The sequence below is a fragment of the Zeus faber genome, assembly GCF_960531495.2.
Source record: "Zeus faber genome assembly, chromosome: 11".
Taxonomy (NCBI): Eukaryota; Metazoa; Chordata; class Actinopteri; order Zeiformes; family Zeidae; genus Zeus; species Zeus faber.
The window spans coordinates 18,180,526-18,207,395 of record NC_137205.1 but is presented as its reverse complement, the minus strand read 5'-3'; the positions used below and the strand labels follow the sequence as shown (position 1 = coordinate 18,207,395).

Here is a 26,870-nt window from a genome sequence, read left to right as displayed (position 1 = left end):
TCCACAACGTAGACCACATATAAAGCAACCCTTACCCTTGATTCCCTGCGATGACTTTCCATGTAGTCACATGACAATGGAACCTGAACTTCAACGTAGGGCTCTCTTTTTTTTTTTCCCACAGAACCACATCTTTTCTTCCTCATTAAATGATGAAGATGTACAGTTACGCTCAGAGCCATTGTCGAGGAATGGAGCGTGTTTTCGCGAACGTCAACATGACGCGCAACAGAGCGGTACGGAGGGGAGAGTGCAGAGGAGCCGTTCCCTCTTTCTTTCTCTCCCCGTATCAGCCTCCGTGTTGACTCCTTAGGTCTTGTGGGTAATTAAACACCACAAGCCGAGAGCTTCCCACTCCGTGCGGCTGTGTTTCTAGACACACACGCGTCTGGAATGAGCTTCGGCCGCCCTCCGGCGCAGCGCAGAGATCATTATCTGGGTCAGCTGTTAAGACGTATACGAACGAGGCTGTCGCTGTTATTTCACCTCATTTGTCACGTTCTATTAACCTGTCACGCGCTGAGTGTCGCGCCAACATCAGCGCCGCTGTTGCAGAGAACAGGTGGCCTTTTGCATTTTTGCGTTTGAGAGGGTGACGATCCAGAAATATCTCAGGTTTGTGTCGATCAAACACCTTCTCCACGCGACAGGAGATGTGCGTGTTCATGTTAAACACGAGCGAAGCCAGCTGCGACCGGGCGCGAGTTTCATTTCCAAACCGAATTATTATCATACACATTAGAGGCGCGAGTCTTCACTGGCCTCACCATTCGATTACAACGTCAACGATTCTCGATGCATCATGATTGCATCCCAATGTATCGCATCCCACATTTTCTATATGGGTACTGATGTCATTTTTGGGGCAACGATGGGTCGTCACACTCACCCTCATTTCCTTTTTTTGTGTTCTAACGGCTCTGTACTTTCCGTGTAACCATATAAGGTCATGTTATTTAGTCCCTTAGCCAGTCGCTGTGCTTAAATGTGTGTGCACACGTTGTTCCCCGGAATTTCCCGAACATAATGATCTTTGTTGAACGTCAAACTTGTGTCACAAAGCAATGTTCAGCTTTTACACTTGCCACAGTAACTGCACCTTTTGTGATATCTGCCGGTGAAGGCTACCACAAAGACTATAGAACCATCCGGCCCCAGAGATCAGGGCTCTCTTCGAGAACAGACCTCTGGTGCATGTTCTTAAAAGTTTGAGAATTTTGTACCGGTCATCTCTTAATCACTGTCCTTATCACCTCCGTCCAGTCCAAGCTTACTTAATTAGCCATCACCAGCAAGGCCTGCGCCAGCGAGAGGTTGAATACAATGGTGAACACTGGAGCAAGCAGGTCGGCACAGGTCTTCAGAACATGTCCGGGGATGCGACCTGGTATTCACCTGTCTCATGTGCTTCCCAGGGCACTAATGTGAAAGCATCAGCATTCACCGTGGTGGCAGCTCTGCCTCTGTAGTCCGTAATAGTCAGACAGCTGGAACTGAGACTCTGTACCGACGCTTTGCCTCTTTCACAGCCCTCCTCAGTGGGTAAGATGCAGCTTCATAATCGTCCCTGTTCCACGACAAGAGCCACGACGCCGCCTAAGCAGCGCTGCGCGTGTTCTGTGCGCCCTGTGTGGATTTGTCAACACACGGTATCGCACCGTAACCATGGGAGCCACATCTTCAGCTAGATTCGCAATGAAGTTTGCCACCACTTCTGTAAACTCTCTGACATCATCGGGGGTGGAGCCAAACACGGCCCAGTCGACGTTGGCCAGCCCAGCACCTGGTCTCCCTCGTCACCGGCGCTTCCCGGAACACGATGGAGATAATTCGGTTTTGTGTAGGCTGTTAATTTAATCACAATAAAATCTGTTAATTAGAAATTAATTTAATTAATTAATTATGTTCTGTCACTGCAAGGATGCAGAATCGTCCACATTGCGATGCATCTAAACATCTATAAATTTCCACACATCTAATGCACATACCCATACACCTTATGAGAAGGGGTCCAGCCAACAGGGCTGGAACCCTATTGTTAGCCCCTTATTGTTATTGTTCGAATATATCTGAATTTTGAAGACTAAAACTAACTGGAACACGAACTTCGGCAAAACACACGACCATGGTTGATGACTTCTTTGGACGGCACTGTCACAAATACCTCGACCTCATTGAAGTGCCATCCAAATTGATCCATACGGAGCAGATATTAGCGAAAAACCGACCAAATTTTGAGCGAAGAAGAAGAAGAAGAAGAAGAAGTTATTATTTATGTTGATTATTATAATAATCACAATACAATTTATTTAGTTATTTTCACAATACTCAAATGCTTTACATATAAATCACATATAGAATATAATAATGTATAAAAAAACAGATAAAAACACAGAGATAGCATAGAGGCCAGCAGAAAACCTATTTTGTAAATGTGGAAAATTTGTAAAATTTTCTAAATGATATGATAAAATGTGATATATGATAAAAATACATGGAATTTCCAAATAATTTACACACATACTGTACACACAGATTCACTCAAGCACAGACAGAAACACGAACACACAAACACAGACACACATTTTTATGCATATTAACTTATATTGGCTTATTATCATCACCAATTTCATAACTTTTAACAGTTTAAGGGCCACAGAAGTCAGCAGGTCCATACCAGGCACCATACACAGTACACTGAAAGACACAACACATCCTTAATTATATCGACTACACAGTGAGGTAATTATGAACATCAGGACGACGACTCTCATTTCATGATGCTGGTGGTGGCTATGGACATTTTGTGTCCTAGCCGGTGCTTCAAATCGCTGATATCACCCTGATGTCAGCGAACCTTGCGGCGTTATTTTCCTCTTCTTCCCAATGGTTCGGAAAGGGGTTTCTTTCTTCCCCCCCGCCCTCCCGAAAATGCTCTCCCAAGACAGCAATGCTTTTACGGTTGAGACATTTGGCTCCTGCTGTTGGCCTCTCTCAGATCAATCAGAGGGATTCGATGTGAAGCGCGTTTCCCGTTTCATAACGAAGACCCATAGGTGCTCAGTGGCTACTTTGCTTTTTCCGCCGTCATAGGCCTGTCAGTCGCCGGAAGAAAGGGAGATTTTCACACGACAATTTAAATGTTAATGGTTAATTATATCAAAAGGACATTCAAATTCTAAATGATGTAAAAAAATGTTTTGGTGTTTGAAGCAAAGGCCTGAAGAGCTGTTTAGTGGCCTACACCTGAAACCTCTCCATATAAACTCACACCCAGTAGAGTCTTATTTTTCAGCCACTTCCACTGCATTTGTTCGTCTGAAAACATCCCCACTTCCTTTTCCTCGGACTGAGCTGAACCAGCGAGATGCCGCTGCTGTCGGTTGTGTGCATCCCGAGTTTGATTTAAGTGTGTGTTGGCATGCTCGTGTGTGTGTGTGTGTGTGTGTGTGTTGGCATGGGTGTGTGCGTGTGCGTGTGTTCAAAAAAAGTGTGTATAAAGGCTATAGTGGGGTGTATCCGCCTGAAGGCAAGTATTAAACTGCACATTAATCATAAACAAATCACCGAAAAACCACATGATCAAAGAGCTGTCAGGCTTAAAGATGGCTTCATGCCGCAGGAACTTTGAAAGATGACCTTCGAGCTCATCAAGAAGGCGACGTCCTCCCCGAGATGGCCTGACTCGCTGAAGAGGTTGAGAGGTTCCCTGCTCCTTTTCAAAGTCTTATTTATTCTCTCTTTTATTTTCCCCATCGCCTCCTCCTTCCATCCTCATTTAAAACTTATGAACAGGCCAAAATAAAGCTCGCTCTCTGACCTACATTGTAGAAGCCAGTTTCTGAGCTGTTCATCTTTCCGAAAGGTTCTTAAGAAAGAGAGAAAGTGCACAAAACAAATCTCTGAATTGGGACGGTCCAGGTTGGATGTTTTCTGTGATACAACGGCTCTTCAACGCAGACCTTACTGATAATGCTCATACAATGAATGTATCTCATTAGCTTCAGAAACTGTGTGGGGAGTTCCCACAATGCTCCTAATAGATAGACAGACAGACAGAGATAGATAGATAGAGAGATAGATCTCTCGAGATCAACCAACCTGGGAGGGATCGGCTTCCAGATCCCAACAATAGATAGATAGATAGATAGATAGATAGATAGATAATATCAAATAATAATAATAATGACATAAAAATATCTAAAACTATATATATATATATATATATATATATATATATATATATATATACCATAGACCTCTGGAAAAAATATATATAAAGTCATTTTGCATGTATATATGAAAAATCTATAATTAAGATAAGATATTCCTAGGTTTGACAGGAAAGTAAAAAAAAAACAAAAGACATTGAAAATATGTGAGCCCATATTCTTCTTGTGCCTCTACTGAAGTCCCTATCTGCAGGAATTCACAGTGCCTGTCATATTTCACTCCACTGAACCATGTTGTTGAGGTCCTGATATAGCCTGGTGCATGTGATCACACCAGGATCACAGAGATTTTGGGCGGCCACAGCTGCCAGGATTGGTCGCCTCCCCTCACCACTCATTATTTTAAACCGTTGCATGGGACCCGAAAACCCCACGAGCCCAACGTGGCCCGCCGCAGGCCAGATGCCGGAGCTGGGTGGGCGTGGCCCCGGGCATATTCGTAACACCCGTAGAGGACGTGGAACCAGGCTAAAACTCAGAGGGAAGTTCCGGCTCAGTGTATTTTGTGACACAAAGCGTCGCATTACAGTGCATCGCAGACAAAGGCATTAACATGGCCAAGACTATTCCGTCCAAGTAAATGGTAAATAGAGTGCATATGTAACACTTTTTCTAGTCTTGCGACTACTCAAAGTGCTTTACAGTACATGCCTCACGTTCACCCATTGACACACACAATCAAACAGCGATGGCGGCGGCAGCAGTCAGGGGTTCAGTGTCTTGCTTGAGGACACTTCGACGTGCTACCAGGAGAGGCTGGGGATCGAACCAGGAATCCTCTGATTACTGGACGACCCACTTTACCTCCTCAGCCACCAACACCCCTATATATCCCTCATTTTCAAGATGAAATGCTGGATATAAAGTTAAAGCGTTCTCACACACATCGATCGACATTTTGAAAAAGCTCAAAGAATTTTGCCAGCTCTAGTTTCCAGGTAGCGAAAGACAAGTGAATTGAGCCAGGTAATATGGAGCGGCAATTAAGGGCATATACGTCACAGCCAGGGAAAGTTGAATTCCAAATAAGGGCATGTACGCCCTAGCCAGGGAAGGTTGAACTCCAAATAAGGGCATATACATCACAGTCAAGGTGAAGCCTTCCCCCTACGCTGTTGGTGGATGAGGCGATAAGAGGCAAATGGAAAATGTCCCTACGACAGAATGGTGGATCATGATATCATACATAGTGCTATGTCCTTAAAATATTATTTTAAGGACATAGCACTAGAGTCTAATGTAGCTCATTTGCCTGGAAAAGGACAAACGAAAATGTCATCTTAAAATCACACTGTTTCAAATGGAATCGAAATTGTCCATTCATTTCAATGAGGATGTCTAGTGGTTGTGGCCAAAGAGTGCATCGCCGGTACGTCACAGCCCAAATTCGCAAATCGCCTGATTGCCCTGTTCACAGATACAGAGAACTCTAGCAATCGGTTCAGTGGATCACATAATAACTCAGGGCGTATCTATGGTGTGGAGATGGGATGGTTTGAGCAGCCACACCTGACCTGGATCTTGGTGAATGGGTCAGGGTGGCTGCATGCCTGTTACTCATTGGTTGTGCTAACAAGCAGCAGGTTAAAACCCCCATCCACACACTTCAGTCAGGATAGGAGCCCTGTCATGACGTGTTTCATCTGCTCCTGGCGAATTCCACCTCGCCTCCTCTCTAAATAGTAAACTGGTATGCAGCCACCCTGACCCAATCACCTCCATCCTGGTCAGGTGTGGCTGCTCAAACCATCCCATCTCCACACCACAGTATTGTTTTGGCAACTTTAAAGCTGGAAATGGGTGGTATTCCCCTTTCAAGAATGAACCAACAGCATTTAAAGCATGTTTTTGAATGAATTGATAGGCTTGACAGTGTTCTACTGTGATAACTCTGATACATTTTTAGTGTGTCTCTAAATACACTTTTGACTTCCTGTGTGTGTGTGTGTGTGTGTGTGTGTGTGTGTGTGTGTGTGTGTGTGTGTGTGTGTGTGTGTGTGTATGTGTGAGAGGGAGAGAGGGTTGGTGGCCGAGTCTGTTTACCTTCCGATGTGTGTGTCTGCGTGAGGGCACAGTTTTACGATCGGACCAGATCAGATTTACGACGCCGGTGTGCTGATGCAGAAAAGGAGGCCAGGGGTACCCGGCGCGCTCCCGTCACCTCCTGTCTCCGCTCCAAAATAGTCGCCTTTTGATGTGGATTTGGGGATTTGCCTCCACATTTCTTTCTGCTTGTCTCCGGATTTCTGTTTATTCCACCGACCAATGTATCTTTTAATATGAAAATGTGCTTCGGAATAAAGACATTCCGATTCAGATCTGATCTGTTTAATAATAATAATAATAATAATACGTTTACCCGCGATACAGTCAGGATCCAAATTGTACGTAAATTCAACGTGATTCAAACGCACCGCCACCGCCTGCAAACCGCCGTTCCGCCTCGCTTTGATTTCCAGTGAGGAGGGGGGCGGGGGCGGCGGATTCTCAAAGGAGGACGAAACCCTCCGCTAATCCCGAGAAAACCGAGTTGGAGATATAACTTGCAGTTCGGCGGCGATAAGAGTGTTTGCTCCGCCGTGTCAAAGGGGGGTGTGAACTCAGTGGTGTGAACTCTGGACCCGTCAAAAAAAATAAAATAAAAAAATAATAAAAAGACAGATTGAGGAAGCGCTCGTTTGCCGCAGCTCGAGGTGCTGATAGAGCTGTAAAAAAAAAAAATAAAAATCTAAGAATACCGGTGTCGGCGGAAGAAGAAGGTCTCTCAGAAGGTCTCACCCTGAAGATCAGACTGCGCCGCTCAGCAGTGCGCCGCTGGTGTCGCACTCTTTGAAAGCGGGTTCTCATTCGGCGGATTCGTTTGGGCTGTAGATATTTATGGAACGGGAGTCACGGGGTGGGAGTAGCAAATGCAAAAAGATATGTTAAGAGAGAGAGAGAGAGAGAGAGAGAGAGACAAATAAGGAAGAAGTCAGAAAGAAATCCCCTAAAAATCTCCTCCTCCCGGATACACAAACAGAGTTGTTGTTTTGGCCGCTCGACATCATTCTGCGAGGGGGGGGGGGGGGGGGGGGACACCGAAAGGCAGGGGAGGATTTCGGGGGGGGGGGAAAGGAAGAATCCTCTCTCTCTCTCTCTTTTCTCACAAAGCGTCGCACATGAAATACTTTCCGCGGCGATCGGACGTGTTTTTCTTCTGGGGTGGATGGAAGTATGCTGGCACGTCACATCATGTCTCCACTTGTGTCAAATGGTGAAGAAACAGCTCAGACACGTGACGTCTGTCTTCAGTACATTGAGAATAATGTCGACCTGTGATCCCTCCCATTATCATGCACAAATCCATTCACATTATTGTGTTGTGCGCATATTTCTGAATATTGACCAACCGAAGCATATTTATACCTACCTGTGTACCTAATTTCCAAATTAGTTTTGTTTATTGTACATTTTTAGGGGTATTATTATTCTACATTTTGGGGTTTTATTGTTTTTAAATTTTTTTGGAAAAACGTCATGTTTATTGCATATTGCCATTTCTTCCATCTTTATTCTGATGACTTTATTTCTAGTATTTATTTCTTTAATATCAATTTAAAAGTAAAAGTCTGTCAGTGTTTCTGTCTGTCCATCTTTCCATCATCCATCCATCATCCATCTATCCATCGTCTATCCATCCATCTATCCATCATCCATCCATCCATCATCCATCGTCTATCCATCCATCTATCCATCATCTATCCATCCACCATCTAGCTATCCATCATCCTTCCATCTATCTTCCTATCCACCATCCATCCATCCATCTATCTATCCATCATCTAGCTATCCATCATCCATCCATCTATCTTCCTATCCACCATCCATCCATCCATCTATCTATCCATCATCCATTCATATATCTATCTATCATCCATCCATCTATCTATCCAACATCCATCCATCTATCTATCCATTATCCATCCATCTATCTATCCATCATCCATTCATCTATCCATCTATCCATCTATCTATCCAGCTATCTATCCATCATCCATACATCTATCCATAATCCATCATTCATCCATCTATCTATCCATCATCCATCCATCATCCATCCATCTATCCATCACCCATCCATCCATCTATCCATCGCCCATCCATCCATCTTCCATCCATCCATCCATCATCCATCCATCCATAATCCGTCCATTTATTATCATCCATCCATCTATCCATCACCCATCCATCCATCCATCCATCAATCCATCCACCATCGTCCAGCCATCATCCATCCATCTATCCATCTATCCATCATCATCCATCCATCCATCCATCTATCATCATCCATTTATCTATCCATCACCATCCACCCATCCATCCATCTATCTATCTATCCATCATCCATCCATCTATCCATCACCATCCACCCATCCATCCATCATCCATGCATCATTCATCTATCTATCTATCCATCATCCATCCATCTATCATCATCCATCCATCCATCTATCCATCACCCATCCATCCATCATCCATGCATCATTCATCTATCTATCCATCATCCATCCATCTATCATCATCCATCCATCCATCTATCCATCACCCATCCATCCATCCATCCATCCATCTAGCTATCTATCCATCATCCATCCATCCATCCATCCATCCATCTAGCTATCTATCCATCATCCATCCATCCGTCATCGATCCATCTATCCTCACATGTACACACTACGATACACTAGATTGTTGAGGTTTTTTTGTATTACTTGTTTATCCGTCTGATAGGACAAAACACGCACGGTCAAAAAAGACAAGCAGATTGTACTTGGGATTTTGCCAATAATTCAGCGGTGGAGACGCGTTCAGGTTAACTGAGGGGTCAGCCGGCTCATTTGACCCAGCCACTCCACGATAAGACCAGCGAGCGTCATTGTTTGCCATCGCCACTCGGGTGTTTCCGTGAAATCCCAGGAATGCGCCGTCCTCTTTGAAGTCGCCCTCTCACGTATCAATCCGGCTTCCCACCAGAGCAGCTTTTTGGGATTTGACACGGAGCAACCTCCGTGTTTTTGACGCCGTGCCAACAAAACGCAGCCGCGTTCCTTCTCTAATGGCCGCGAGGTGTGTACGGCGCAGGGAGTAAAGCGTCAGTAGCCGTTGACGTAGCCGTTAATTATCTGTCTATCGGAGGGCGCGGCTGTTCTTTTCGGTCTGGCTGCAGACGCCGCTGTGACTCAGTGTTCTTTCGCTTAAACCGCAATCTTTTTTTTCTTCAAAACACATCTATAAGGTTCACACTCTTGCGTGTGTGCCCGGGGCTGTACGTCACCTCTCGCTTTCAATGAGGAATTGAGAAGCAGCCACTTAGTGGGAAGATCTAAATTAACCGTTGATTGACACATAGCACCCTATGGAAATGTTCTCTTGTGAGTCTGTTTTTTGTTTTTTTTCTCTCCAAGGTAATTACCGAGCGACACGTTTCAACAAATCATTACCGCGAGGAGGAGAAAAAGAATTATGGAAAACATATTTATATTCATTCACTGGACACTGTAGGGTCATTGATTTGAAAAGAATATAAAATAAAATAAAAAGACTATTAGGCCGAGCTATAATAAGCTTAACGAGATTCAAGTGAGATCCACGAGATCACTGGCGCGATATTTTTCACCCGAAGGTTCTGTTCATATTTTCTTGGTATGTTCACCCGCAGGGATGAAATGTTTTTACTGACCACAACTAGAGACACTGCCTTATCAAATGCACCACGCCTGTCTTTGACCTCTTGCCATGGCCGCCACTTCTTTGCATTCTTTGCCGGGAAAGGCGTAGCCCGCCAACCAACAGTTGAAATAGTGTACAGAGGCACAGTCATAACTCAAATACGTTGAACGCCAGTTTCTTATGACGTGGCAGCTCAACAAAGTATCAAATACAGGATTTGTTTTCCGACAAAATAATCTCACGGATTACCACTTAAATAAGCTTGAATTCAAAACTACCGTACACACAAAAAAAAAAAAAAAAAAAAAAAGAGCGACTGTAGCTAATCAACCAAGGCTTGAAACTTGACCGTCCCCTTGCCCCCAAACCATCTCCTCAGTCTGAATAATCATTAGTGATGCGTTTGTTGTTACAAGGGAGCTGGCCTGGATTCGCTCAGGGCGACAGAAGGAGGGAACCATGGGATGCCAGGCAGCGCTCGGGGTTCTCCGCGCTGAGGGTGACGCGACCGGAGAGGAGATCAGACCCGAGGCAGCTCATTAACTCGGCCCACGCAGGGTTCGCTCAAACTCTGCCTGTTTCTCTTCTGCTCCTTTTCTCCCTCCCTTTCATTATGTTTAGGGATCCTCGTAGGTAGGGTTCGGGCTGGGTGAACAAAGTTTAGACTGGAATGCTGCGACGATTCAGATCAGGGGCGTTAACGCCAGCGGGAGCGGGTTTCGAATGGCAACCGGCCTTTATTGCTGCTCACATTGTCCGGTCGCTCTCACGTCCGTGTCCTAAAATGGTCCAAATGAGGCGTTTTCAGGCAAGTTGGGAGCGTTTGAATAATGCATGCAAAAGGATATCTTTCCCTTTTTTTTTTTCTCCCCCTGCAGCGTTCATGCTCCTCTCGTGCTGAATAAATACGTTTGAGAATGAGCAAACATCGTCGCTCTGTTTCAATACACATTTGCAAATGGAGTCATTAATGGGGCTGCTTCTGGGTCCTCTCCTGATTTTGAAATACAACTGTTTTCACTTTCTTGTCGTTTTGATTGCAGCTGCCTCCGCTCTAACCCGGTCAATTAAACAGCATTCTGTGCAGACCACACTGTTTATTTTTATTTTATTTTGCGCGAAGTTCCTGCCATTATTTTACTCAATAGAGCCTTACGTAGTAAAAAAAACAAAAAGAAACCACTGATTATGTGCAATTCCTTTCATGCCATGTAATACAAATACTGTATAGAATAGATAGAGCTGTACAGCCTCCGAATGAACCACATAACAAATACATGCACATCAGCACTCACTCATGATTATCTCTATTTTCCGGGTCAGCGTGTAGCTCCAGAAAGTGCTCTTCTGAAAATGCGACTTGAATTTGTTGTACGACATTAACTAGTGTGTCAAAACTTGAGGAAACGGACTATTTCCTGGTCTAATAAAAACTGGCCATTTTATGGATATGTGTGGCAGCATATCAGCCGCAGATAACCAGGCAGATATAGACTGTTTACCCTCGGAGCCATTTTCACAACAGGGAGGAATAATTTAAAAAAAAAAAGAAATGAGCATAACTTGGGCGTTTTAAGGGCCAGCGGTGAGGGGAAAGACACAGGACAGAGGATATGAGATCTAATCAGACTTTTTTTTTTTTTTTTAGTGCCGAGGAAGCAGCCTAACGAAAAGGGTCACGGAGCAAGCAGATAGACGGAGATAAGACACCCATCCAGATGCATCTGTTTATCTAAGAGCAAGACGGATCTGATGGGCCACTGGGAGCCGGCTCGGAGGGTCACAGTGTGTGCGTGTGTGTGTGTGTGTGTGTGTGTGTGTGTGTGTCTGAGTGTGTGACATAGTCTAGTCGCGTCCAAGGAACAATCCCCGCCCGACTTCGTTCCACCTTGGTCATGAGGGTGAAGTGTTTACCTTCGCTCTAAGACCGGCCTTCATTAATCCAGACTTCAATGGCCGCCACCAGGACCCTGGTCATCCGTCACCGAAGGCGACGGGGTCGAGGGTGGGAAGACAAACAAGCCCACCCTCACCACCGCCTCTCCTACCAAACATCTACACCTAGGCGGGACCCGTCTCCCACTCCCAGTCTCCCACTCCCAGTCAGTCCCAGTCTCAGATTTGCCGGGGAGACTAAGGCCGCTCGCCGGGGTCAACGAGGTTGACACAACAGAGCTACTTCTGGTTGACCTGGGATCGGTCGACCCCCAGCCGTCCTTCATTTGATCAGCGGGTAGATATCCCACTCGGGACTGTTTGACCCCTCTAAAGACGACTTGCCACGATCGGGTCATTTGCCATTATCTGATCCCATCTCCGGCCCCACAGCTCCTTTCTTATTATTAACTATGGCTCCTATAAGTCCCTGTCTCTTGAGTTTTACAAGGGAAACTTTGACCCGTTTAAATGAGCCAACACTGGGATGATGATGTAACGGTAAGTGGCCTGTAAATGATGAAAAATAAATAGAAATGGAATAAAATGAACTAAAATAAAATATAATCAAATAAAATGTAATAAAATAAAATAAAATAAATTGCTCCGTATAGTTATTAGGAAGAACGATTTATTCTTATTATCTTATTACTAGCCCTCGAAATAGCCAATCACAACCAGCCGGTCAACAGGGCTGCTTATTGTCACCTGTGACCAAAGAAAATCCCTTAAATTGATTTCCGCATGACCTCCTCGTACCTTCCCAGTTCCCCCTGCTGTAGCCAACCTGGTTCTGAGTTCGGTTTAATGATGCATCTCATCAAGCTTAGGCTCAACTTAAGCGGACGTGTGCGAATGTGTGTGTGCACGTTCATATTGAAGCGCCGTCAAGGTCCCCTCAAATTAGCTGCATATTTGGGATACGAATATCAGATCCGCAGCCGTGTGACCACTCTGTGTTTCCCCACAGCGATGCATCCCAGCGCTGTCACGCTTGCTCTCTAATTTGCAGACGCTCTCCTCCTCGGGACCAGAAACGCCAGAAAGCGGCGGCGGCAAGAGAGCCTGACAGTTTTATAATTAAAGGAAGCCGCGTGACACAAGTACAGAAACCCTTGTTAGAAACCAGCGATCGTTTAGAAAGGAGCGTTCGGGCTGCCACACACTGCATATGCACGCACGCACGCACGCACAAACCACTTCATGGGAAAGGTTCTGAATGTGTACGTGTCACGTATTCCCAAGTGTCCCGAATCAATGACTACTCCATATACTGTACTTTCAGTCTCAAGTTGGAAAGGGGGCATTTCAACACACAGCATAACTAGCGAATTAATAAGTTTAAAATGTATTGATTTGGGAGTCTTCTTCGAAAGGAAAAAAAAAAAAGTGTGTCTCAGGATAGCAAAAGTTAAATCCGCAAACAATATTCAAGGTTTTACCTCAATAATCCGAACTATGGTTCATCTCTGGTCATGTGGAGGAAGTGTGAATCATTCTGTGGAATCGATGAACCTAAAGCCTTCATTTAGCCCTATCTATCTTTCTGTCTCTCTCGTTCTATGTATCTTTCTATCCATCCATCCATCCCTCCCTCTCTCCATCTATCTATCCATCTATGTATTTATCTATCTATCTATAGCCCCATTCACACATGCAGTCTTTCCCAGCAATGTTCCGGAACCGTTCCTACATGGGGTCATGTGTGAATGGGAGCAGGGATCGATAGTACGGGAAATCTGTTCCGCAATTTCCCACCTCAAGACCTAGTAACATTTCCGGGAAAATTCCTGTACGGCTGTGCTGTGAATGGAGTAGCAACGTTGCCGGAACAAGCACGTGAAGTAGGGGTGGACAGGGGGTAGGGGTAGGGGTGGCAAATCAGAAAAAGTGGGTTTTGAAGAAAATGTATTTTGTACAAATATCTAAAAGATTCATGATATTGGAGATATTCACATGATATTCATGATATAAGTCCGGGCGAGTCCGATTCAAACCGTGGAGCTCGGCTGCAAAGGCGGGAAACTGAAACATGTCTACGGAGTCTTTATATTGTTGAAAAAAAGAAATTGTAAAAATGCCACTCAGACCTGAGACGTGTCTTTTCGGGATGCGGTGCAGGTGCGTCAGGCACAAACACGCCGTTTGCACGCCGGCTGCACCGGAGCGCGGCGCCGGAGAGCGAACGAGCAGACGGGGAGAGGAAGAAGGGGCGCACAGAGTTCCTTCTCTGAGGCAGGTCGTGTTAGACAGGTTGAAAATGATCACACTGATTTCACAACATCGGGGTGAGGGTTGGTGCGTCCGGGGACACATCCGGGAACGGGTAAGCGGAGGGAGCCGAGTCAGACTGGGTGGGACGGGGAGGTGGGAAGAACAGCGGCGGTCTCTGAGAGCCAGGAAAAAAAAAAAAGATTCAGATTGTACATCAGATGCCAACGGATTGTCCAAACGGCCGCATGGACGCCGGAATGGACTGTGTTTTACCACATCTGTTCAGGCATTATCGTGGCATGTGTGAAAAAGCGCAAGACAGAAATGTTCCGGAATGTAGCTGCATGTGTGAATAGTGAAAATCAGTTATCCCAGTAATTTACCGGGAACTATGTGTGAAAGGGTCTTAGCTATCCATCCATCGATCCACCTCTCTATCTCTCTATCTTCCTGTCACATTCCTGTGCCTCAAAGGTGGATGCTGCAGGGTTTGGTGGGGGGGTCAGAGGTTACGGTGCCTCTAGGATCCACATCTGTAGCTCCGCCCGGATCCCGTCCCGGCCGCCCTCAAAGCGGGCAGCCAGCCGCGCGCTAATGCATATTAGCACGACAAAGGCGGCGCGGGGGGCGGGGTGGCCAAGACGGGCTTTGATTTCTCCGAGATTTATGGGCGTGATGAAATCAGCCCCCTAAATGCGGCCGGCTCGCCCGCTTCTCTCCGTCGCTTAGCCACATCTGAGGAACTCGGCCGTTTGTTCCATGAGACAGACGCCCTGAAAAAAAAAAAAGAGGGCAACAAATCTAAATGGAGAGAAGGAGGGAGGAGCGGGGCCGCCCTCCAAAGTCCTCGCAGGGTCCATTCAGGGGTTCATCAGCTGGCATCGGCGGCCCTATTGTGCACAGCGTGGCGCCTTGCCGGAGTAAATCCCCAACACGGACGTATGGAAATGACCCTGTTGCGCTGCCGGGATCCCAAAATATCCTTGGCCCCACATCGGAATATCCTAACCGTGAAAAAAACAGTGTAAAAACTCTCTCCCTCCCCCAGGTATTTAGACGTTGGCGATGCATGTCCAAAGCGAGAACCAAGTGACAGGATGGAAATAGGGGGTGGCTTCCTCTTCCCCCTCCCTGACCTCACCCCCCCCCCCCCCCTTTCTCCCTTCTTCCTCACCCCCACCCCCACCACTCTATGTCCTGCAGTAAATACTGAGTGCACCCCGGTGACCCTCCCGGTGATAAATAACCCTTAAGGTTAACCACATTTGAAATGGAGCTGCGAGGCCATTAAAGGCCTCTGGAGTCTTTCTGACGTCCTCAATCTGTTCGTGGGACGCCCGCGAGCTTTGAGCCGAGCGGCGTTAACGGGATGCTCCTTTTGTGTCGGGAGATAATTAAGTTGGTAAAAAAAAAACACAAAAAAAACCCGCCTAAAGGTGGACCTTAACGCTCCTTTTCAGTAAGTTCATATAGGTCTTTAAGTTCCCCAAAAACATGTTTTTTCTGGGTTTTTTTTCTGAAAATACCACTCAAATTGCATGCATTCTAGCCATTCTAACATGCCTCTAATTCTAGTTCCGGGACGCTCTGTTTCAGAGGTTGTGCCGTCCCTTATGTTTAATGTTTGAAAATAAAATAAAATAAATACATCTCCAATAAAATCACATTATTTTCATTGGTTTTGTTTGGAGAAACGCACAGTGGATCGCGCGCCGCAGCCTACAGTCAATCTACTTCATACCCTTTTCTTTTTTTAAAGGAGACCTATTATGAAAAACTCACTTTTTCAGTGCTTGTGCACATGCATTTGTGTCTCTGATGGGCCTACTGCCACACAAACTGTGAAATAAGACAACGCAGTCAGTTTTTTTGTGAGCTGTCCCTTTCATTTAACACGTGGTTGAAACGAGCCGTTCAGATTTGCGATCCCTTCCCTTCGTGACTTGGCGTCTCAGTAGAATTAGAACCGCCCTCCGTCCGAGAAACTCCACCCGCGGCTGAAGAATAACAAGCGGCGCTGGGAACTGCTCCGTTGGCTTACAGACCAGCACAAATCTTTTAATAGAAAGAGGAAATAATACAAACCGTCTCTGAAGAAATTGCAGATGATGGAAATGTAGGTATTAATTCAAATAATTCTGTTGTGTGTTTCTTTCAAAAAAAAGAACAGTATGTGGCAGGTTGACTGCAGGCTGCGGCGTGCGATCCGCTCTGCGTTTCTCCAAACAAAACCAATAAAAATAGTTTTTTTTTATTGTAGATGTATTTATTATATTTTATTTTCCAACACGAAAATATTTTCCTCACGGTCTGCAGTGTAACGCACCAAGTATATTCTGAGTATATGTGGATATAAATAAACAGTTTCTGATTTCTGTAATTAATCCTTTATTTTTTATTTTTTTTTGCACTGAAATATCACTTACACAGTTCAGCAACTAACTTCATTGTTGAAACATTTTTATATCGCGTACTTAAATACTTTTACTTTGAAAGGACCTTAACGTTTTTTACCAGAAAACTGTTTTTAATTTGGGTATTTATAATTTTACTACTATACTATAGAAAAGGAGAAATGAAGTGGGGATGTGTTCATACACGTGTAGGTGCGAGAGAATTGATGTGCGCGCCTGCGTGCGTGTGCACATGCAAAAGGGAAAAGGATGTTTCCTGATGTAAACTCCTGCAATATTCACGCAACTGACTGCTGCGGAGATTGAGCCGAATAATAGGACAGGCTGCTCTGTTTTTTTGCTGCGTTAAATAGAAATGATTCCGTCATTTTCATACCAGCAACACACGTGAAAAATAACTTTGCAAAACCACTTCACAGTCAAGCGGAAGACTTGTACTCACTAGACCTAACTAGAATACACAGGGTATTGCTGCCTGCCGCTATATTTATTATTATAATCATAATAATAATAATAATAATAATAATAATAATAATAATAATTGTGAAAACCGGGACAATTTGCAATTGAATGTTGAAAACCGGGGACATTTTAGTGCTTTACATTAATTTGTGGGGACTTGGGACAGGCAGCTGGTGATGTTGAAGTCATGCGACCGTGGTGTAGTCCCTTTACAGCCTAACGTCAGCGTTTTTACGATTGCATTAACGCTTCCAAAATCATAAAAGTGGTGTTAATTTGTGAAGATTCCCTTGCGGAACAAAACGTGTAAGTATCACAAACTTTTGTTTGCCGCAGAGTTTATTTTCTGCGATAATCCAAAGCCAAAATCCTACTGGCTTTTTGTGGAGGGAACCAAGGCGATGCTGACTTCTGGAGTTGGCTGACAACAATACCTCATCCCTGCACCGCTCTACAGCTTGGTTCTCAAGGAAGATTGGTTGACTTCTTTCCCTTCCCTTTGATTGCCTTCATTTGTGTGAAGTTGGACCAATTACCAACAACTGAATTACCACCGCTCCGAAAAGTTTATTGACATTCCCACGCCGATTTGGTCAAGAAGTAGTCCAAACTGTAATACTGCGTGCATTTCCTTCATTTTACGTATGAATGTTGTAAAAGATCGCAAAATTTATTTCTAATGCGGACTAAAGGAAGGAGGAGGAAGCCTATTTCAACAATCACTGCAGCGCCAACTTCAACGGGAGAGGAGGCCAAGATTAGTCTCGTGTTACATTGTAAGAAACACCGATCAGCCACAACATTAAAACCACCACTAATAACCACTAATAATGTGTAGCTCCCCCTCGTGCCGCCAAAACAGCCCTGACCCGTGGAGGCATGGACTCCACAAGACCTCTGAAGGTGTCCTGTGGTATCTGGTACCAAGACGTTAGCAGCAGATTGTTTAAGTCCTGGAGGTTGTGAGGAGGGGCCTCCATGGATCAGGCTTGTTGTTCCAGCACATCCCACAGATGCTCCATGGGATCAGACCCTAACCCCGACCATCGACATGAGGTAGAAGAAAACATGATTCTTCAGACCAGGCACCTTCTTCCATTGCTCCGTGGTCCAGTTCTGACGCTCACATGCCCATTGTAGGTGCTTTCAGTGGTGGACAGGGGTCAACATGGACACTCTGACCGGTCTGTGGCTACACAGCCTCATACGCAGCTGTGATGCACTGTGTGTTCTGACACCTTTCTATCGTAGCAGCATTATCATTTCAGTAATTAGTGCTACAGTAGCTCTTCTGTGGGATCAGACCAGAGGGGCTAGACTTCACTCACCACGTGCATCAATGAGCCTTGGGCCCATGACCCTGTCACCGGTTCACCGGTTGTCCTTCCTTGGACCACTGCATACCGGGAACACCCCACAAAACCTATCATTTTGGAGATTCTCTGACCCAGTCGTCTAGCCATCACAATTTGGCCCTCGTCAAAGTGGCTCAGATCCTTACGCGTGCCCATTTTTCCTGCTTCCAACACATCAACTTCAAGACTTTTTTTTCCCCCATAGCCCACACGGTTTGCAAAAATTTAAAGAATTGAAAGAATTGAGGGAATTGAAATAATATAAAGGAAAAAGGAAGAAAGAAAGAAAGAAAGAAAGAAGGAAAGAAAGAAACAGGGTAGCACTAACAGTTACAAAGGTGTGCAGCGGGCTCCCCCTGGTGGAGATTCGCTGAAGTGACATTGTTTTCACACTACATAAACTCATTGATTGTTCTGTCGCTGGAGGCAATAAAATGTCGCCGCTTGCACAGAAGTAGATGTTTTCACATACAGCGCATTCATCACGGCACATGATCACGATGGATTAATACGATTAATACACGATGGGTGAATATGTTTTACGGAAAACACAAGCGATAGACAATAGTTGCAGGGATTTTTCGCCCTTTTTCTTTTTTTTTTTTTTTTAAGGCCCAATCAAATGTACGTCATCATTGCAACTTTTTTTTGGTTTTATTCTATTTTATTCTGTTATATATAACATCACGTACGATTGCCTGGATAAATTAAGCATTGGGATTCAAAATAAAATAACGGCGTACTTTAAACAGCGGGCGTTTGACACCCCTGAACCATGAGTGCTGCGTCTCGAAAAGCCACTATCCCCGGTTCCCATCTCCGACTGCGCACAGTGTGACCTGCACTGCCCTTTGGTTTTGGTACAAATCGGTCCCGTCCGCAGCCCGCCCACCCTGTGGTTCCTCCCGGTCTGCTGCTGTGACAAACAACAGCGTTTGGTCGGTGTTCACAAGCAAGCAACGGGATCTTGCTTTTTTTTTTCCCTTTTCTTACTTTCACACCTGTTCGCGAACGAGCTGTTCGTCGCGAATGACCCGAAACGAGCGACTCCCCCGACGCACCGCCTCTCCACCAAGTATTCAAACGACGGGGCGTTACAGAGGGGGGCGTGTCACTACGTCATTTGTATAACTTAAGCAACACGCAGCGAATAGGCTGATGACGCACAATGATCGGAGCTTGGGGCTCGTCGGGATCAGACCGCCCAGCCCCACCCTGACTGACCTGTCACCCCTGCCTTTTGCTTTTTTTTTTTTTTTTTTTTTTCCCCGGCTTTTTCCGCAAAAATAACAGATATGACAACATTCGTGCTGCACCGGGGTATTTCAGCCAGCGATGGACACTCATCACCTGGTCCCCGGGCGCGTCCACGTATGCTGCCCACTGCTCCTGGCTGTGCCCCCGGAGGAAGGACAAGCCAGGATGGGTCAAAAGCAGAGGCCTCATTTCACCGGCCGCCATCCAAAGCATGTGTGTGTGTGTGTGTGTGTGTGTGTGTGTGTGTGTGCAGTGTGCTGTGCCGTGTGACGATTAAAGATTCTTCTTCTTCTTCCCCTCTGTTCTTCATTTTAAACTTATTTCCTCATCTTTTTCTCATAAATATGGGGATCCCTGTTTGGCCCTTGGATACCAGCCGCCCCTGACTATAGGCTCTGCTTTATTTGACGGGTATATCCACAAGCAGGCGGGTGGAGCTTTCTCAATCTGCAATTAGGCATCGATTCGAATGTTAACATGCAGCACGATATATGACGTATCATTTTGACCCACTTGCTCTGGAAGGGACTGGAATTACATCCAGTTGGAATTGAATGGTGTAAGTCTAAATTGCATGACTTGCTCATCCTCACTATTTTAAGCGGTTGGCAGCCGTAGTCCGGCACTCGGGAGCCAACTGCAGTTCCTCGGCCGTGCTTTGGGGAAGGGGATGGCGGGGATGTGGACGCGGTGCCTCCCAGCGCGGGAAGCAACTCGGACGTCTGGAAGAAGGGCCACGCGTGCGGAGGGAGAACACGCGGACCCCCCCACCGGTGTGACGGAACCGCCGTGCCCACGATATTGGCGTGTGAGACGGCAAACCATGATGAGTGCATCATTCAATAATGCAATACATTAGTGGAATATGGATTTATTTAAGATTCGCTTCACTTGAATCAGAATTTTGAACGACGACCTCAACGCTTATTTGTCGCACAGGCATAGAATGACCGCTGTGCTGTGTTGCAAGCTGATGAGCAGAAGGTTTGGCAGCAATCTCCCCCGCGGTTCACCTCCAGCACTGCAACAACTTCATGACATCTCACCACAGCCTCCCTCCCTCTCCTTTTTTCACCAGCTCAGCACAACGAAATCCTGACTGAATAGCACCCCCCCCACCCTCCCGGTCCATTGTCTATACTGTAATGTCATGATTTAAAGCAGTTGTTCAAATTGTTGTTGTTTTTTTTTTCGTTTATTTAGAATTATGCTTACAAAAATGCTAATCTTGTCGGATGAAGCATTTTAAAGACACAACATGAGACGCACACACTAACAATGTTAAAACTGCATCACAAAGTAGGCTATACAATTCGAGAATGGCAGATTTTTAAAAAAGCACCATAGGAAAAAAAAAAAAAAAAAAAAAATAGAAAATACAAAACACAAACCACATCAAGTACAATGGTATTTCAGGATAACTTCATTAGTTCATTAACGCTTCCTATTGTTGATTTTGGAGGATTGTCTCACTCCCTTCATTAGCGCAGATAGTCCAAATAAAGGCACATTATCCAAAGGAATGAACAGAAAAATGCCAAAAAAAAATTATAGCTTAATACTTTGACTGTTGTGATATCTCTTTGGTGGCGCTGTATGAATCTTGGGAGACATGAGCTCGAGCATGTAGATGAGAGTGAAAACACTATGTACAAAAAGGTATGTAAAAACATGTTATAAATATGTCTAAAAACCACAGACACTATGTACATCTTTGGACTGAGGCATCAATCGCACAATGTACACATACACTGAAGTGAGGATCTGCTCTGTACGTTTGTAACAAGAAAAAAACGACTTTGGAGAAACCGGGGTCATTACTGGAAACACCGGTGACGCAATTTCTTTACGAAATCCCCTAATTTTACCCCAAGCCACGGGGAAAAAAAAACAAAAAACAATATAGGAGAGAAACCCAAAGTCCTCAAAAAATAGTCGAACAAAAGAAGAGTCGAAAGGTGAAGTCAAAATGAGTTGACTGGATAAAGCGCCGTTCCGGTCGAAGGATTCGCCCGATGACGGACGGTCCTTTGAGCGAAACGTCGCTTTATTCAATCAATTAAATTAAATCTGCAACTTTAGAAAGTGGGAGTGAGCCGCTCCTTTGTTTTGGATATTTGCGAGGGATTCCCAAATTTTCACGAAGCAATCGAGGGTGTCTCCACTAGTGACGAGCGTCTCCGGCACGTGTTTGTTTTGCAAAGTGATGCATGCACCGTTTGTGTAGTTGGGATGCCAGTCTATGGTCTGTGGGCAGTAGGCACAGTACGGCGTTTTTTTTGTTTTTTTTTTTTGTTTTTTTTAAGTACATTTTTTTTGCATAATGCGTTCTTCGGGGAACCTCCTCCTCTCTCTCCTCCTTCCCTCCCTCCCCGCTCTCTCATTCCCTCTTCCTCAGAATGATGTAAATGAGGCCACTGATTAGACTGAGAGGGAAAGACACCCAGGCCAGCACGTAGGCGTAGCCGAACACGGCGTCGGGATCCTTGTCGGGACTCATCACGGTGTAGATGATGGCGCCGCACATCACAAACAGGCCTAGAAAGAGAGCGAGAGAGAGAGAAAGAGAGAGAGGGAGGGAGGGTGGAGAAACAACAGGAAAAAGTGATGATTTGGAAGGGAACCAGACTCCCCCCCCCTCCCAAAAAAAAAAATCACAATTAATCGGGCACAGAGAAATGGTCAAATCGTTTTGGATCGACGCGCGGCTCCGCCCGACATCTGCTCAGGGCGTGACCCGCCCGAGAGCGCGGTGAGCTCATCGTACTCACTGGCCAGGATCTGGAAAATGGCCGTGAAGAAGAAGCGTCCGCCCTTCACCAGCTTGAACAGCTGATACACGAAGGCGATGAGGGAGAAGAAGCAGAAGAGCACGGACAGGACCATGAGAGCCTGCACCGCCTGGATCCAGTCTGGAAGACACACGCACAAGGACACACACCCGTGGGTTTCGGCGCAAAGTCGACGTAAAAGGACGGATGAGTTTGGGGAAGGCACGGGATCGGTTGCCGATGTGAAGTTCGAGAACGACGCATCACGAGGAAAGGCGGTGGACTCACCTTCATTGCTGGCCGGTTTGCAGTGGTACCCTCCATTGATGTTCAGGCAGTTGTACCACAGGTCCGTGCTGCCAACGCCCCCTACTGTCCACGCCTTGCAAACACAACAACACAAAGCCGCACATGAGTCCGGGCTGCACCCTCAGTGGGTGGGGGAGACGGTGAGAACTGTCATCAAACCGCAGGCAGACGACGCAACGCGACTAGTGCAACCACGTCGAGGTGGTTGCCTGGGTGTGCTCCTGGCAAGTTCAACGGCTGGGACAAAACGGGAGAAGATGAACGACGAGTCGACCAACCAACTTACATTTGCGGCCGTGGAGACAAAGAGGAGAACTAGGATTATAAGGTGCAGAACCAGCACTCCGAGAAGGACGAGCAGCATTTTTCAGAGCCGATCTGCGAAAAATGGAGGCAGGCATTACACTGACAGTCATATCCACACAAAATAATAGTAGTGATGATAATAATAGTCATGATCATATAATAATAATAATAATAATAGTGATGATAATGATGATAATAATAATAATAATAATAGTGATGATGATGGTAATAGTATAATAATAACAGTGATGATGATAATAATAATAGTGATGATAGTGATAATAATAATAATAGTGATGATAGTGATAATAATAATAATAGTGATAATAATAATAATAATAGTGATGATTATGATGATAATAATAATAGTGATGATGATGATGATGGTAATAGTATAATAATAATAACAGTGATGATGATAATAATAATAGTGATGATAGTGATAATAACAATAATAGTGATAATAGTGATAATAATAATAATAATAATAATAATAATAATAATAACAGTGATGATGATAATAATAATAATAATAATAATAATAATAATAATAATAATAACAATAATAATAATAATAACAATACCAACAACGACAAAAATAAATAAATAAATAAATAAATAATAATAATAATAATAATAATAATAATGCAAATGAGCGTCCGCCAAGTCCGGGCCACATGGCCGCGTATGAACAGCAGGTGGCGCTGTTTCCCGCGTCGCGGTTCTAACCGCAATGTTTACTTGAATTTGAAAAAGTAAAGTTTCCTCTTACATTCGCACGACAGGGCATGGCGCGTACTTTTGTTCAGCAGAAGCCGACACGCTCGAATGTTAAGTCAGTGGTAATTATCGCTTAATTAGTCGACGATAAGTACCACGCATCAATTGAAGTCAGGCCGAGGCGTCGCGTAAAAAAAAACAAAACCCGAACCCCCCCCCCCCCCAAACTATTGATTCAATCGTACTTTGCACAGCGCAAAAGCAGCTTTTTCTTTTTAAAGTTTAAACGCGCGTTCAAAACTAAACACGATTGCCGTGGGTGACGGAGGGGCGCGCGCAGCGCTCCATCGTAAATCAACGCACGCGGAGCGAAAACAGCTCCGTGCGCCGTTATTCCACCCAAACGTTACCGCCTCAAAGCCAGAGCGGACACGGAGGAAAGGCTGGTCGCTATTTCGTTGTCCAGGAATGATCAAGAGGACGGGGAAACCAATCCGTGAAAAAACGATTAGAAAAAAAAAAAAAATCCAGGAACGGAGTCCTAAGGTATGAAGAGTTAAAAAGAAAAAAAAAAAAGTCTATAAAAAAAACAAACAACAACAACAACAAAAAAATGCTCGCGCGGGAACACCCCCCCCCCCCAAATAAAAAAATTAAATTAAAAAAAAAATAAATAGTCTCACAATAGTCAAACTTACAAAAAAAAAAGGTGAAAGTTGTGGAGTCGTCGTCTTCTTCTTCGTCGTCGTCGTCGTCGTCGTCTTCTTCTTCGGCGTGGGACGCGGTGGAGCGCTGCTGCTGCTGGAGTCCCGCTCGGAGTGTCGCGGCGGAGCTGCTGTTCCAGATGTGGCGCACACGCGCACACCCCGTCGGACTAACCCCCGTGCACGAGCACCGCCCCGCGCGCCCCGCGACGTCACCACGTCCCCTCTATTCTACTGCGCTCACTGTGGGGGGGGGGGGGGGGTTAAAACCAGCAAACTATTTCATCATGATTATGATTATGATTATTATTATTATATATTTTATGTATAGCATGGTAGAGGTGGCCAGCGTTGACATACCATACTCCTGTGTCTTGTCATTGGGTTCTGACAAGTAAGATTAGATCAAGTAAGATAAGATATGATCAAGTGAGATGAGATCAAATCAAGTAAGATAAGATAAGATCAAGTAAGATGAGATCAAATCAAGTAAGATAAGATATGATCAAGTAAGATGAGATCAAATCAAGTAAGATAAGATAAGATCAAGTAAGATAAGATAAGATCAAGTAAGATAAGATAAGATCAAGTACGATAAGATATGATCAAGTAAGATAAGATATGATCAAGTAAGATAAGATAAGATCAAGTAAGACGAGATAAGATCAAGTAAGATGAGATCAAATCAAGTAAGATAAGATATGATCAAGTGAGATGAGATCAAATCAAGTAAGATAAGATAAGATCAAGTAAGATAAGATATGATCAAGTAAGATAAGATATGATCAAGTAAGATAAGATAAGATCAAGTAAGACGAGATAAGATCAAGTAAGATAAGATAAGATCAAGTAAGATAAGATATGATCAAGTAAGATAAGATATGATCAAGTAAGATAAGATATGATCAAGTAAGATAAGATAAGATCAAGTAAGACGAGATAAGATCAAGTAAGATAAGATAAGATCAAGTAAGATAAGATAAGATCAAGTAAGACGAGATAAGATCAAGTAAGATGAGATCAAATCAAGTAAGATAAGATATGATCAAGTGAGATGAGCTCAAATCAAGTAAGATTAGATCAAGTAAAGATAAGATATAATCAGTGGTGGATGAAGTACTTAGACCCTTTATTTAAGTATAAGTAAAAATACCCTGACACAAAAATACTAATACGGTAAAACTGATAGTACTGCTATAGTGATAGTAGTAGTATATTTACAATTCTACTTAAATCAAATGTGAAAGTCCTTGTCAGATCCAGTGTCCTGATATAAGAGAACCTATAATGCAGGATTATGCAATCTGTGGTTTTTTTTTTTTTTAATGTATAGTGGATCATAAAATAATTGATAACACTTCATTAATCCCCCGGGGGGCCCCCGGATGAAAATATAGAATGAAAAAGTGATTCAGTAATCAAATAGAATATATGCATACATATAAAAGGCAGGGAGCAGCAGTATAAATGAAGCAAAAGAGTGGGTGTGTGTGTGTGTGTGTGTGCGTGTGTGTGTGCGCGCGCGTGCGTACGTGCGTGCGTGCATGTTTGCATTGTTTTTGTTTGCATGCCTAATTATATGTATACCTATATGGGGGAGGTTCTGCTTGTGTATTTGTATGTCTGGGTGTGTGTGTATGTGTCTGTCTGTGTGTGTGTGTGTGTGTGCGCTTGTACGAGCAGCCCAGCCCTCCGGAGGCCCCGCGGTATTTCCAGAATGCTGATGTGAGTGTGTGTGTGTGTGTGTGTGTGTGTGTGTGTGTATGTGTGTGTGTGTGTGGATGTCTGTGTGTGTGTGTCTGTGTGCGTGCTTGCGCGTGTGCGTGCGTGTGTGTGTGTGTGTGTGTTCGGCGTGAGGCGGGAGATCCCGGCTGGTGCCACGTGACGGGAGTTAATGTGGGGCGCTCACGGTCACAGGGCGCGTTGAAGGATGAGCGACAACGACGACCACGACCCCAGCCCTGGTCGTCTTTCATTCCCTGGTGGTCTCAGATCCTTTCGCCACGCGGGGCAGGGTTGTAAAGAAAAACAAAGAAAAGAAACAGGTCAGCCATCTTTGCGCCGGGAGAAGCGGGGGCCCAACTTTCTCCCTCCATCCATGCAAATGGATTTGTTGGCATGGGCAACGTACACGTATATTGCCAAAGCCAATGAAAAACAAACAACAAAAACATGACGTAAAATTAAAACAGAAAAAATCGAAATGTTGCCGTTTCAAACAGTGCTGTTAAAAAAGAAAGTATATAAACATATAAGTGACGCCCTCTCTCTCTCTCTCTCGCTCTCTCTCTCTCTCTCTCTCTCTCTCGCTCTCCCTCCCTCCCTCTCTGTGGTTTGCAGTGCTGCGGGCTCATCAAGCGGATTCCTGTGGTCCGTGTTAGTAAACATGGAAGAGGAGGTACCGCGGGCCGCACGGTACCGCGCCGGGGGCCAGCTCTGGGATGCTTGGAGGGCACCACCTCACGCACTGGCGGAGAGCTGG

At 44.9% G+C, this 26,870-nt stretch overlaps 1 protein-coding gene across 1 annotated transcript; it reads right to left on the bottom strand.

Moving 5' to 3' along the window:
- Positions 1–20,433: 20,433 nt before the first annotated feature.
- pmp22a (peripheral myelin protein 22a) lies at positions 20,434–24,600 on the bottom strand. The gene is made up of 5 exons (XM_080009038.1): positions 24,383–24,600; positions 22,945–23,036; positions 22,638–22,731; positions 22,350–22,490; positions 20,434–22,116 (listed from the first exon to the last, which is right to left on the bottom strand). Exons 2-5 carry the CDS (start codon positions 23,020–23,022, stop codon positions 21,959–21,961), a joined length of 471 nt encoding a protein of 156 aa, XP_079865164.1. The 5' UTR covers positions 23,023–23,036; positions 24,383–24,600; the 3' UTR covers positions 20,434–21,958.
- Positions 24,601–26,870: the final 2,270 nt, after the last annotated feature.

Coding starts and splice junctions, on each gene's coding strand:
- pmp22a (XM_080009038.1), bottom strand. CDS start 23,022: ATGCTGCTCGTCCTTCTCGGAGTGCTGGTTCTGCACCTTATAATCCTA. Junction 22,491..22,637: donor CAAACCGGCCAGCAATGAAG/GTGAGTCCACCG, acceptor TGTGTCTTCCAG/ACTGGATCCAGGCGGTGCAG. Junction 22,117..22,349: donor CATTTTCCAGATCCTGGCCA/GTGAGTACGATG, acceptor CTCTCTTTCTAG/GCCTGTTTGTGATGTGCGGC.